Here is a 14,927-nt window from a genome sequence, read left to right on the forward strand (position 1 = left end):
AGAAAACCCGTGCAGTCACAGGGGGAACATCCAAACTCCATACAGACTGCGCCCGTGGTCAGGATGAAACCAGGGTCTCTGGTGCTGGAAGGTAGCAGCTCTGTCGCCATGCCACCCTGCCACTCTTGTGACTTGGGACGGGAATGCTACAATTAGCTCAGGCTAACCCTCTGCTGGCACTGCCTCGGAGAGCAAAATAAATAATTTAGAGATATTTATCTTAAGCATTGCAACCCTCCTCCACCTGCTCTCACCACAGCAATGGCAACAGAGGTTAACGTACTCTTCAGAAGTCCTTAACCAAATCTACCTCTGCAAACAAAATCTGATTAAAAAAATAACCCACATCAGTTCAAACATCTTTACATGTTTACAAGTTCAACTTCTTTTACATCGGCGAAACCAAACGCAGGCTCGACGATCGTTTCGCTCAACACCTTCGCTCAGTCCGCCTTAACCAACCTGAGCTCCCGGTGGCTGAGCACTTCAACTCCCCCTCCCACTCCCAGTCTGACCTTTCTGTCATGGGCCTCCTCCAGTGCCATAGTGAGGCCCACCGGAAATTGGAGGAACAGCACCTCATATTTCGCTCGGGCAGCTTGCAGCCCAGCGGTATGAACATTGACTTCTCCAACTTTAGATACTTCCTCTGTCCCTCTCTTCCCCTCCCCCTTCCCAGTTCTACCTCTATCTTCATGTCTCCACCTACATCCTTCCTTTGTCCCGCCCCCCTGACATCAGTCTGAAGAAGGGTCTCGACCCGAAACGCCACCCATTCCTTCTCTCCTGAGATGCTGCCTGACCTGCTGAGTTACTCCAGCGTTTTGTGGAATAAATCAGTTCAAACATCAAAGCCTGGCAGAATACCGCTACAGTATACTGCAGGAAGAACAAAACCAACACAGAAATCTTTTCAAAGTAAATTTTAATAAACATTTAATAAATTTCTAGAAGTGAGACAATATTATATTTTCCTTCCATCTCTATAATGTACAGCTATGGTACAGGATGTGCTATTAAATGTTTCACTGGAGTCCACAAAACAAAAATCAGAGATTTCTAAGCTTCAGAGGCACCTCTGTTAAATACACACACACACACACACACACCTCCAACAGCGAATTGTATGCAGCATAAATATTTTCAAATAGGTATCTTTTTCACATACACTGAGAGCAACATTTAATTATTTCGATGAAAGTGCCAGGCTGATCTGCTTTGAACCGTACATTAGCAATGCTGCATACTTTCATACTACATGAGGTTCAATTGTCTAGAAGTGATTGTGGACCCATCAGGATGAGGGATATTAGTACTGGGAAGGTCATCTCCCTCTGTTCTTTAAAACATAGTAATCTATCTAACTTTGTAGACATTAGACTTTATGTTAGACTTTAGAGATCAAGCCGTGGAAACAGGCCCTTCAGCCCACCGAGTCCATGCCGACCAACGATCCACGTGCGCTAGCACTATCCCAGACACTCGGGACGATTTACAATGTTACCGAGCCAATTAATTTAGTTTAGTTTGGAGATATAGCATGGAAACAGGCCCTTCGGCCCACCGTGTCCCTGCCCACCAGTGATCATCCATTCACAAGTTGCATCTTACACACAAGGGACAATTTACAGAGGCCGATTAACCTACAAACCCATATGTCTTTGGAGTGTGGGAAGAAATCGGAGCACCCGGAGAAACATAGAAAATAGGTGCAGGAGTAGGCCATTCGGCCCTTCGAGCCTGCACCGCCATTCAATATGATCATGGCTGATCATCCAGATCATCAGTAACCTGTACCTGCCTTCTCTCCATACCCCCTGATCCCTTTAGCCACAAGGGCCACATCTAACTCCCTCTTAAATATAGCCAATGAACTGGCCTCAACTACCTTCTGTGGCAGAGAATTCCACAGACTCACCACTCTCTGTGAGAAGATCCATGCGGTCATAGGGAGAACGTACAAATGCCATACAGACGGCATCCGTAGTCGGGATCGAACCGGGGTCTCTGGCGCTGTAACGAGGCAACTCTACCTCTGCGCCACTGTGCCGCCTCGAATCTGGACCAACTCAATTTACTCAATCTCTAAACCAATTGCACCCACCCACTCTCTGAACCAATCTCACCTACACAGAATCCAGTCCAACCTCCCAAACCTATCCTCTGATCCAAACTCATCCACGTAGTCTCTTGGCCAATCTCACCTGCCCATCCTCTCCACCAATCTCACCTACCCAGTCTCTGGACTTGACCTTGGTACATGAGTTCATAAGTTCTGAGAGCAGAATTAGGCCATTTGGCCCACCAAGTCTACTCCACCATTCAATCATGGCCGATCTATCTTTCCCCCTCAACCCCATTCGCCTGCATTCTCCCTGTCACCTCAGACACCCTTACGAATCAAGAATATCAATCACCCCCTGAAAAATATCCATTGCCTTGGCCTCCACAGCTGACTGTGGCAATTAATTCCACAGATTCACCACCTTCTGACTAAAGAAATTCCTCCACACCTCCTTGCTAAAGGTACGTCCTTTTATCCTGAGGCTGTGGCCTTTGGTCCTGGTTTCAATGAGGTTCCCCCCTCATCCTTCTAAACTCCAGCGAGTCCAGGCACAGAGTCTAGTCCACCTAGTTTCTGGACTGATCTTGGCCAGCCAGTCAATAGACCAATCTCATCTACTTGATCTTGGTTTCCTAGTCTCTGAACCGATCGCACCTACCCAAGCAATGGATCAATCTCACCTACACAGTGTCTTGACTGGATCTTAGTTACCAGGTAGGCCCCTGTACTCATCTCAGCTACTGAGTCCCTAGACTCAGTCAACAGACTTGTCTCACCTGCATAGTCTTTGACCCAACCTCACCTACCCAGTACTGTGGACTGATCTCACGTACTCAGTCTCTGGACCGTTCTCATCGGTCCATGTCGGAAAGGGAGGTCCCCTTCTAAACTAGTGCAGGCCATCAGTGCTCCATCTTAATGGACCTTTCAAACAACTTGGAACGACTACCTCCGATGACCCGAATTCCCAGAAGCCAACATGCAAGATGCAGGAAAAATGCTTCCCGATGTTGGGGGAGTCCAGAACCAGGGGTCACAGTTTAAGAATAAGGGGTAGGCCATTTAGGACTGAGATGAGAAAAAAAAAACTATTTCAGCCAGAGAGTTGTGAATCTGTGGAATTCTCTGCCACAGAGCGCAGTGGAGGCCAATTCACTGGATGTATTCAAGAGATTTAGATTTAGCACTTAGGGTTAACGGAATCAAGGGATATGGGGGAAAAGCAGGAACTGGGTACTGATTCTGGATGATCAGCCATGATCATATTGAATGGCGGTGCTGGCTTCAAGGGCCCATTGGCCAACTCCTCAACCTATTTTCCATGTTTCCAACATACCATCTGCCCTAAGCTAAGTCTGAAGAAGGGTTCCAACCCGAAACGTCAACTATTCATTGCCTCCCGGGATGCAGCCTGACCCGCTGAGTTACTCCAGCATTTTGTGTCTATCTTCGGTGTAAACCAGCATCTGCAGTTCCTTCTTATCCCATCTGCCCATCCAGTTACCTATTGAATCTGCACACTAACTTTCTGAGAGGCCTCACTTTGGGACTGTCCCCGACCAATTTTAATTTACACACCACTAGCTACCTTGTGAAATTAATGCAGGATTTAAGTGGCACAGCGGTAGAGTTGCTGCCTTACAGCGCCAGAGACCTGGGTTTGATCCCGACTATGGGCGCAGTCTGTGCGAAGTTTGTACGTTCTCCCTGTGACCACGTGGGTTTTCTCCGGGTGTTCCGGTTTCCTCCCACACTCCAAAGATGCATAGGATTGTAGGTTAATTGGCTTCTGTATATTTTCCCTGGTGTGTTGGATAGCCTATGGGTAATTGCTGGCCAGCTTAGACCCGGTGGGCCAAAGGGCCTGTTTTCATGCAGTATCTTTAAACTAAGCCTAAGGTCCTATGCCATTTTGTATGAAGACAGGGTCCAGTTTTTTCACCATCATCCCAGACGCATTAAACCAAAGCAAATGGCCAAAAATTCTGTTCCCACATTTAACACAAGGAAACACATGGTCTCAATAGGAATGAAGACATCTGCTTTTAACTTTTAAATTCATTACAATGGACATTAATTTTAGGTCAATACCAAGCACAGAAACCTTGCTCCTTGCTTTCTCTGGAGGATCGGAAGAGGAGGTGGGTGGAAGACAATATAAACGTGTCTCCAACATCGCTCACCTCAGAAGGAGCAAGAGTTAGATTGTCAAACTCTAATGGAAGTAGCCTGTTACCCCTCAGAGTGATTCCCAATACGTTGGTAGTGGACATTTCGAAATCTATCTGCAGACCTACAGCGCGGAAACAGGTCCTTCGGCCCAACTCATCCATGCTAACCAAGATGCCCCATCTAAGCTAGGTCCCCTTGCTTGCATTTGATCCATATCCCTCTAAACCTTTTCGTTCCATGTACCTGTCCAAGTGTCTTTCTAATGTTGTTATTGCACCTCCCTCAATCACCTCCTCTGGCAGCTCAATCCGTCTACCCACCACCCTCGGAGTGAAAAAAGCCCCTTAGACAAAGATTAAATCTTTCTCCTCTCATTTTAAACCTATGTCCTCTGTTTTATTTAGACTACCCCAACCCTAGGTCAAAGCCTATGCGTTCACCCTATCAATTCCCCTCCATGATTTTACACACCTCTGTACGATCACTCCATAGCCACTTGCTCCCCAAAGAATAAAGTCCTCGCTTGCCCTAATTATCCCGATACCTCAGGACCTCGATTACTGGCAACATCCTCATAAATCTTCTCACGGAAAATAATGTTTAAAAAAATTAACTATTGGCGCGAACTGGATATTGGAGGAATGATATCCGTATTAAACAGAAATTGTCTTGAAGCTCAGACTTTACATGCGTCACTTTTGTATCACAGTAGCTGAATAAAACATGTTTAGCGCACTGACTTCACAATACCTGTTTGTCACCAGCAGGGCTTCAGGTTTGTACAATGAACGACCTCTGAATGTCCCATTACATCAAATGGAGAACTTCTGAAGTAGTGAAGTTGCGGTTATAAAGTTGGCAATGCAGAAGTTAATTTTGTGTCAAGCAAGATTCTATAAACTGCAATGTTACCATGATTTAAATTAAACTAAGCTTTGGCCATGTTGGCATGAGTAGTGAACCCTGATTTGCAGAGAACTGCCCCACACCTCTTCAGTGGCTCAGCGGTAGAGCTGCCGCCTAAGAGCGCCAGAGATCTGGGTTCAATCCCGACCACGGGTGCTGTCTGTACGGAGTTTGTACGTTCTCCCCGTGACCTGCGTGGGTTTCCTCTGGGATCTCCGGTTTCCTCCCACACTCCAAAAACACACAGGTTTGTAGGCCAATTGGCTTGGCATAAATGTACAATGTTTCTTGGATAGATAGGACAGTGTTAGTGCACAGGGATCGCTGGTCGGCGCGGACTCGGTGGGCCGAAGGGCCTATTTCCGCGCTGTATCTCTAAAGTAAACTGAACTGAGATGGGTGTGCAAAAGGAACTGCAGATGCTGGTTTAAACCAAAGATAGACACCAAAAGCACCTGGAGTAACTCAGCGGGATAGGTAGCATCTCTGGAGAGAAGGAATGGGTGACGTTTCGGGTCAAGCCCTTCTTCAGACTGGTTAGGGATGAGGGAAACGAGAGATATGGACGGTGATGTGGAGAGATAAACAACAATGAATGAAAGGCATGCAATAAAGTAATGATGGTAAGGGAAACTGACTGATTCAGCATCTCATAGAAAGGATAAGACAAAGAAGTCTTGACTGTCTCAATGGTAGATGAATGACTAGAACCTACTCGTTGGCATAATGATGATGTCAGGATTATCCTGTAGTCAATTGTAAGTCATAAATTCACAAGTCATGGGAGCAGAAATAGGCCATTCAGCCCATCGGGTCTAGAGACTATTGCACAACTGCTAAACATTATTATGGTTATTTTAACAATGCCATTGCTTTAACAATCGTGGTTTGAATTCTGAATTTGCATGAACATCCTAGGGCCCACTATCAATCTGAACCCCCCCCCCCCCCACCTCTGTCCCAATCAGCCTGAATCCCTGGAGCTTCCTATCAGCCAAAGCTCCTCCCTAAGTCTAAAGTTCCTCGGCCCACTCTCAACCTTTTGGAGTAGGTCCATCATGAGATTGTGCCGCAAAGTCCATTATCAGCTACGTACGTCCTGGGCCAGCTTTGACCCTATGAATCCTGGACTCGCAACAACAAGCCTATGCTAGGTTAATTCCCAGAATGGCAGGACTGTCATATGTTGAAAGACTGGAGCGACTAGGCTTGTATACACTGGAATTTAGAAGGATGAGAGGGGATCTTATCGAAACGTATAAGATTATTAAGGGGTTGGACACGTTAGAGGCAGGAAACATGTTCCCAATGTTGGGGGAGTCCAGAACAAGGGGCCACAACTTAAGAATAAGGGGTAGGCCATTTAGAACGGAGATGAGGAAAAGCTTTTTCAGTCAGAGAGTTGTGAATCTGTGGAATTCTCTGCCTCAGAAGGCAGTGGAGGCCAATTCTCTGAATGCATTCAAGAGAGAGCTAGATAGAGCTCTTAAGGATAGCGGAGTCAGGGGGTATGGGGAGAAGGCAGGAACGGGGTACTGATTGAGAATGATCAGCCGTGATCACATTGAATGGCGGTGTTAGTTCGAATGGCCGAATGGCCTACTCCTGCACCTATTGTCTATTGTCTATTGTCTTTTGCCCTCTGGACTTGACCTCTGTCTCCATACCCATTATCCCTTGACATAAGCAAACCTTCTTGGCCAGTGGTGGCCCATCTCCTATGGCCTGGTATGGATATGCAGGCGCTGGGTCCATTGTGAGGTTCTGTCCGTCGGCTCACTAACATCCATGACCCCCGTGCCCAATGAATGAAGGTGCAAGCTTGCTTCGAACGTGCAAATGTGAAGGAGGAAATCTCCCATCAACATGAGGCAGTGGGAGATTGGCCAATGTTGACCACTCCTGAGTTGATGGAAAGTGGCCCTCAATGCAAGGGTTGCTCTGAGATGGTAGAGTGCAATGTCAGGGCCCGGAGATGTTGCCATTGGCATTTCTATCAAGTTGTGTCAATACAGCAGATTGGGGCACTTGGAATGAGCCCAAAGAGCTTCACTGGTTATTAAGAATATCTAGAACCAAGGTGGCTTGATGGAATCAAGATGTGCAGGGACCAGAGAGAGTTCAACAGCAGCATAGATTTAATACGGCTCGTCCCGTTCCCGATGATATTTCCGCAAGGCCGCTCCATCACTGATGTTGATCTCACGCGGCCATTCTCTCGTTCGGCTGTTGCAGCCTCACCTCGATCCGTTTCAAGTCTGCGTTTCAAGAGGGCGATGAACTGTTCTTTCTTCATGACGTTGGGGGTGGGGTGGGGGGGGGCGGGGTAGGGGGTGGGATTAGGAACAAGCGTGGATCCACCTAGAACAGCACACTCTGTCTTCGATTCTTCCCTCGGCCTGGCAGAAAAATGTCAGAGTCGGTCATTATTCCCATTGTCACAAATCAGGCACAACATGTTTACAAAATGAGGAGAGGGATGTGTACAAAATCACCAGAGGAATAGACCGGGTAGATGCACAAAGTCTCTTGCCCAGTGCAGGGGGATCGAGAACCAAAGGACATAGGTTTAAGGTGACGGGGGGAGAAAGATTTAATAGGAACACAAGGGGTAACCTTTTCACACAAAGGGTGTTGGGCGTATGGACGAGCTGCTGGAGGATGTAGTTGAGGTACTGTTACAACGTTTAAGAAACAATTAGACAGGTACATGGATTATACAGGTTTAGAGGGATATGGGCCAAAGGCAGGCAGGTGGGACTAGTGCAGATGGGACAAGTTGGTCGGTGTGAGCAAGTTGGGCTGAAAGGCCTGTTTCCATGCTGTATGACCCTATGACTTGAAGGAGAAACATTTCTCCTTCATCTTCAGATTTAAGGTGAATGGGGGGAAAATGCACCAGAGCAAATAATCATCACCTATCTTGTATACATTAGGCAGCCCCAGTGGCCTAATGGACAAGCCACTGGCCTCCTAAGCCAAGGATTGTGAGTTCGAGTCCCATCAAGGTTAAGGTTCCATTTTATATCTAAGGCGGAAATTGATTGTTTCTTGATTAGGAAGGGCGTCAAATGATACGGGAAAACGGCAGGAGAATGGGATTGAGAGGGAAAGATAGATCAGCCATGATTGCATTCAATGAGGTGAACGGCCTAATTCTGCTCTGATGTCAAATGGACATATTTCTAATGGTCCAGCAAAATTTGAAAGGATTTCCATTTGCAGTAACCACAACGCGTGGTGGGTGAAATAGAACGAGCTGCCAGAGGAGGACGTTGATGCTGGTACTATCGCAACGTTTAAGAAACAATAAGACAGGTGCAAGGATAAAACAAGTTTCGAAGGATATGGGCCAAACACAGGCAGGTGTGACTAGTGTAGATGGGACATGTTGGTTGGTGTGGGCGAGTTGGGTCTAAGGTCCTGTTTCCACCCTGTATGACTCTATGACTAACCAGCTCTCCAATTCTAATTATAGACAATAGACAATAGGTGCAGGAGGAGGCCATTCGGCCCTTCGAGCCAGCACCGCCATTCAATGTGATCATGGCTGATCATTCTCAATCAGTGCCCCGTTCCTGCCTTCTCCCCATACTCCCTGACACCGCTATCCTTAAGAGCTCTATCTAGCTCTCTCTTGAATGCATTCAGAGAATTGGCCTCCACTGCCTTCTGAGGCAGAGAATTCCACAGATTCACAACTCTCTGACTGAAAACGTTTTTCCTCATCTCAGTTTTAATGTTATGTCACATTAACCTGTACCCTAATCTCAGGTACTGCGCACTAACGAGCACCATCATCCCTTGGAAACATCACAAAGCATCATCCCAATCCCCTTTAACGCCACAAACTATAACAGTTTACATTCTTCACTGAAGGCAATTAACCAACAAACATGTACGTCTTTGGAGTGTGGGAGGAAACCAGAGCACCTGGGGAAAACCCACGCAGGTCACGGGAAACTCCGTACAGACAGCACTTGTAGTCAGAATCCAACCCGGGTCTCTGGAAGGCAGCAACTCTACCGCTGCGCCACCGCGCTGCCTAACATTATTCCACACTAACCATCATTCTAAACCCAGTTCCCCCCACACATAATGAAGATGATATCTGAGCTTTGGCCATATACCTCTAGTGAAAAACAGCCTTACTCCAACCAGCCACTCCTCTCCACTTCCCCTGCCACTTAAAGGACAATGTATCAGTAAACACTCAGTTCCCCCACGGCAAGGGTCTTCCAAACACAACTCACCAGACTGGGGATATAAAGCCCCTCGATAACCTGGGTCCTTTTGTAACTGGATTTCTTTCAAAGTGAAAATACTGATATCTGGAAAGAAAAATCAAGAATGTTAATCACTCATGGGCATTTGATGCGGTGACCAGTGACTAAAACCTACTTGGAGTCACAGAGTTTAGTTTATTGTCACCTGTACCGAGGTGCAGTGAAAAGCTTTTGTTGTGTGCCAAGCAGTCAGCGGAAAGACAATACGTGGTTACAATCGAGCACCCACAATGTGCAAATACATGCTGTTGGAGTTGAGATTTAAAAGAGTGGAGCAATTTAGTTTGATTTTAGTTTAGAGTTACTGTGCGGAAACAGGCCCATCGGCCCACCGAGTCCGCGCCGAACAGCGATCCCCGCACACATTACCTCCATCCCACACACACTCGGGAAAATTTAGACTTATACCAAGCCAACTAACCTACAAACCTGTACGTCTTTGGAGTGTGGGAGGAAACCGAAGATCTCAGGGAAAACCCACGCAGGTCACGGAGAGTACGTACAAACTCCGTACAGACAGCGCCCATGGTCGGGATTGAACCCGAGTCTCCAGCGCTGCAAACACTGTAAGGCAGCAATTCTACAATGGTGTCAAGTTAGGAAAAGGGGACAGACAACGAGATCTGGGTGTCCTAGTGCATCAGTCACTGAAAGGAAGCATGCAGGTACAGCAGGCAGTGAAGAAAGCCAATGGAATGTTGGCCTTCATAACAAGAGGAGTTGAATATAGGAGCGAAGAGGTCCTTCTGCAGTTGTATAGGGCCCTAGTGAGACTGCGCCTGGAGTACTGTGTGCAGTTTTGGTCTCCAAATTTGAGGAAGGATATTCTTGTTATTGAGGGCGTGCAGCGTAGGTTTACTAAGTTAATTCCCGGAATGGCGGGACTGTCATACATTGAAAGACTGGAGCGACTAGGCTTGTGTACACTGGAATTTAGAAGGATGAGAGGGGATCTTATCGAAATGTATAAGATTATTAAGGGGTTGGACACGTTAGAGGCAGGAAACATGTTCCCAATGTTAGGGGAGTCCAGAACAAGGGGCCACAGTTTAAGAATAAGGGGTAGGCCATTTCGAACGGAGATGAGGAAAAACTTTTTCAGAGAGTTGTGAATCTGTGGAATTCTCTGCCTCAGAAGGCAGTGGAGGCCAATTCTCTGAATGCATTCAAGAGAGAGCTAGATAGAGCTCTTAAGGATAGCGGAGTCAGGGGGTATGGGGAGAAGGCAGGAACGGGGTACTGATTGAGAATGATCAGCCATGATCACATTGAATGGCGGTGCTGGCTCGAAGGGCCGAATGGCCTCCTCCTGCACCTATTGTCTATTGTCTATTGTCTGCGGCTGTGCCATCATGCTGCCCTGATTGCAATGAGTGATTGCAGATTCACTTCTGTGACTAACACACCAAGAGTCACCTGGCTTGGGCACCATCTTGGATCAGGGACCTAGGGTCGTATGGCATGGAAACAGGCCCTTCAGCGAAAAGAATGAGAACTTAATTCAGGCGTGCAGTCTTCTAACGGGGATGGGGAGACTGGATGAGTGGTGGTTGTCTTTGTTGGCTGGAGGGATCTTGAATGAAAAACTACAGTTTCAGTCACAGAACAAGAGATTTGCGATTGAGATGAGAAACAATTTCACCACTCAGATTTCGGTGAACCTTTGGAATCCATTACCACAGAGGACAGTAGAGACAAAGTTGTGAATTTATATAATAATGAAATAGATCTATTTCTTGATGTGATCAGTATCAATAGTGGGGGGGATGATGTTTCGACAGATACATCTATCTGGGCAGCACAGTGGCGTAGTGGTAGACTTAATGCCTATGGCGCCACAGAACCGGGTTTGATCCTGACTACGGGTGCTGTCTGTACGGAATTTGTACCTTCTCCCCGTGACCGTGTGGCTTTTCTCCGGGCGTGCAGCGTAGGTTTGCTAGGTTAATTCCCGGAATGGCGCGGCTGTCATATGTCGAAAGACTGGAGCGACTAGGCTTGTATACACTGGAATTTAGAAGGATGAGAGGAGATCTTATCGAAACGTATAAGATTATTAAGGGGTTGGACACGTTAGAGGCAGGAAACATGTTCCCAATGTTGGGGGAGTCCAGAACAAGGGGCCACAGTTTAAGAATAAGGGGTAGGCCATTTAGAACGGAGATGAGGAAAAACTTTTTCAGTCAGAAAGTTGTGAAGCTGTGGAATTCTCTGCCTCAGAAGGCAGTGGAGGCCAATTCTCTGAATGCATTCGAGAGCTAGATAGAGCTCCTAAGGATAGCGGAGTCAGGGGGTATGGGGAGAAGGCAGAAATGAGGGTACTGATTGAGAATGATCAGCCATGATCACATTGAATGGCGGTGCTGGCTCGAAGGGCCGAATGGCCTCCTCCTGCGCCCATTGTCTATTGTCTATTGTCTCTCTGGTTTCCTCCCACATTCAAAAGGCTTGTAGTTTTGTAGGTTAATTGACTGCTGTAAATTGTTCCTTGTATGAAGGATAGAATAAGTGTACAGGTGATCGTCGGTCGGCGTGGATTCGATGGGCCGAAGGGCCTGTTTCGATGCTGTACCTGCAAACTAACGGCGCACGTGACAACAATAAACCTAACCATAAACCTAAACATTGGCCAAGACACATCGATATCCTTTGAACAGTTCCACCAGATCTTTTACAATTAATATACATTTCTAGCTCTTGGCAAGTGCAGGGAAGATTTCTACGAGGATTTTGTCAGGACTTGAAGGGAGAGATTGGAAACACTGGAGTGCTAAGGGGTGAAGTTATAGAGGTGTATAATATCATGAGGGGAATTGATAGAGTGAATGCACAGAGTCCTTAACCCAGGGTAGGGGCATCAAGAACCGGAAGACATAGGATTACGGTGAGAGGGGAAAGATTTAATAGGAACCTGAGGGACGACCTTTTCATTCAGAGGGTGGTGGGTAAATTGACTGAGACAATAGACAATAGGTGCAGGAGTAAGCCATTCGGCCCTTCGAGCCAGCAGCACCATTCACTGTGATCATGGCTGATCATGAGCTGCCAGAGGAGGTAATTGAGGCAGGAACTATAATATTGAAGGACCCTTGGACATGTGCATGCATAAGAAAGGTTTGGAGGGATATGGGCCAAGCGTAGGCAAATGGGAGGTAATTGAGGCAGGGACTATGATATTTAAAAGACGGTTGGATAGGTATATGGATAGATTTACATTTAGATTTAGAGATACAGTGCAGAAACAGGCCCTTCGGCCCACCGGGTCCGCGCCGCCCAGCGATCCCTGCACATTAACACTATCCTACACCCACTAGGGATAATTTTTTTATTTTTTAACATTTGCCCAGCCAATTAACCTACAAATCTGTACATCTTTGGAGTGTGGGAGGAAACCGAAGACCTCGGAGAAAACCCACGCAGGTCACGGGAGAACGTACAAACTCCGTACAGACAGCACCCGTAGTCAGGATCGAACCTGAGTCTCCGGCGCTGCATTCGCTGTAAAGCAGCAACTCTACCGCTGCGCCACCGTGCCACCTCAAACCTCAAAGGTTTGGAGGGATATCGGCCAAATGGGACTAGCTCAGATGGATTAGCATGGACGAGTTGGGCCGAAGGGACTGCTTCCGCAGCTGCATAACTCTGACTCAATGAGAGCATTCTCCAAAGAGGACTTTTCTTTCCCTGAAAATCCCACTGGAACCAACAGGTTTTAAGTTAAAAAAAACATGGACATTTGGCGCAAAGCAGAAGGTAATCTCGCAATAAAAAGTAACTCACTATCTGGTATAAGGTGGACCCTTTCCCCCAAGCTCTTGAAATACACATGCCGGAGAGCATCCTCGGCTGAAATCCTCTTCTTGGCTTCGTACTGACACAAAAATTGAATTGAAATGTCAGACACATTTTGCGAGGAGGCTCCCTATTTTAACTTACCACAACTTAATTCAACACAACACAGATCAAAGGGAAAATGCAAGCCTTCAATTAAGTGCATCTGCTTCAAATCAGGCCTTGGTTGTAACAACATTTTGGTCTCACTGCCGCCTTGCAGTGAAACCGTACTCGATTAACAGGAGATCAAAGCCAGTCGACTAAGCCAATATTTTGATGCTCTCCCAAGTTCGCTGGTTCCGCAGTTCTGGCTGGTGTGCGGCGATCCAGCAGGGGTGGTGCATCGTTTTACCAGCTGTGGTATGATCAGGTGGCTTCTCACTTGCCTCAGGAGAGAGATTCTGTAACCCATCCAGGTTCATAAGCTGTTCTAGGTGTGGACATCGGCATGACCAAGCGCGGACTCAGCGATCGTTTCGCTGAACACCTCCGCTCAGTCCGCCTTGGCCTACGCGATCTCCCGGTCGCCACACGCCTTAACTGCCCCTTCCCAGTCCCACTCTGACCCTGTGTGTAAGAGGGAACTGCAGATGCCAGTTCAAACTGAAGATAGACACAAAGTGCTGGAGTAACTCAGCGGGACAGGCAGCATCTTTGGAGAGAAGGAATGGGTTTCTGTCCTGGGCATCCTCCATCGTATGAGCGAGGCAAACACAAATTGGAGGAACAGCACCTCAGATTTCACTTGGGCAGCTTACCACTGTCTACAGGTTTATATCTGTCCTATAGCAACAAAGACGAGATAGACACAAAAAGCTGGAGCAACTCAGCGGGACAGGCAGCATCTCTGGAGAGAAGGAATGGGTGACGTTTCAGGTCGAGACCCTTCTTCAGGCTGGTTAGGTACATGGGAAAGGAGAGAAATAGACGATGATGTAGAGGGACAAAGAACAATGAATAAAAGACATGCAAAAAAGTAACAATGATAAAGGAAACAGGCCATTGTTGGCCGTTTGTTGGGTGGAAATGAGAAGCTAAAATACAAGATGCTGGTTTTCAAAAAAAGACACAAAGTGCTGGAGTAACTCAGCAGGTCAGGCAACATCCCTGGAGAATATGGTTAGGTGAACATTTTGAGTCGGGTCCCTTCTAGCTTACAGCTTTCTCCCCCCTCCTACTACAACAGTCTAGTTGAAGGGTCCCGGCCTGAAACGTCGGAGTAACTCAGCGGGTCAGGCAGCATCTCTGGAGGGAAGGAATGGGTGACGTTTCGGGTCGAGACCCTTCTTCAGAGTGAAGAAGGGTCTCGACCCGAAACGTCACACATTCCTTCTCTCCAGAGATGCTGCCTGACCCGCTGAGTTACTCCAGCATTTTGTGTCTGCCTTTGATTTAAACCAGCATCTGCAGTTTGCTTTTCCTACACGACCTGAAACATCGCTGCCCCTGTAGCCCCCAGAGATAGACACAAAGTGCTGGGGTACCTCAGCAGGTCAGGCAGCATTTCTGGAGGAAAAGGATGGTTGGCTTTTCCGGTAGGGGGGCTTGAAACAGAATCCCAACCCGAAACCACCCATCCTTTTCCCCCGGAGATGCTGCCTGACCTACTCTGAGTTACTCCAGCACTTTGTGTCTATCTGCGGTATATACCAGCATCTGCAGTT

The 14,927-nt window shown here is 47.2% G+C and overlaps 1 protein-coding gene across 2 annotated transcripts in view; it reads right to left on the reverse strand.

Annotated features, from left to right (window-relative positions):
- Positions 1–940: 940 nt before the first annotated feature.
- LOC144605529 (cyclin-dependent kinase 18-like) overlaps positions 941–14,927 on the reverse strand; it is an 87,864-nt gene continuing 73,877 nt past the window's right edge. For both annotated transcript variants that reach the window (XM_078420905.1, XM_078420906.1), the window contains exons 14-16: positions 13,210–13,300; positions 9,397–9,474; positions 941–7,542 (exon numbers count right to left, since the gene is read on the reverse strand). In XM_078420905.1, the coding sequence (XP_078277031.1) occupies positions 7,505–7,542; positions 9,397–9,474; positions 13,210–13,300 (207 nt within the window). In that variant the 3' untranslated portion in view covers positions 941–7,504. The remainder of the gene's footprint in view (positions 7,543–9,396; positions 9,475–13,209; positions 13,301–14,927) is intronic.

This window comes from Rhinoraja longicauda, chromosome 24 (genome assembly GCF_053455715.1).
Source record: "Rhinoraja longicauda isolate Sanriku21f chromosome 24, sRhiLon1.1, whole genome shotgun sequence".
In the NCBI taxonomy this organism is placed as follows: domain Eukaryota; kingdom Metazoa; phylum Chordata; class Chondrichthyes; order Rajiformes; family Arhynchobatidae; genus Rhinoraja; species Rhinoraja longicauda.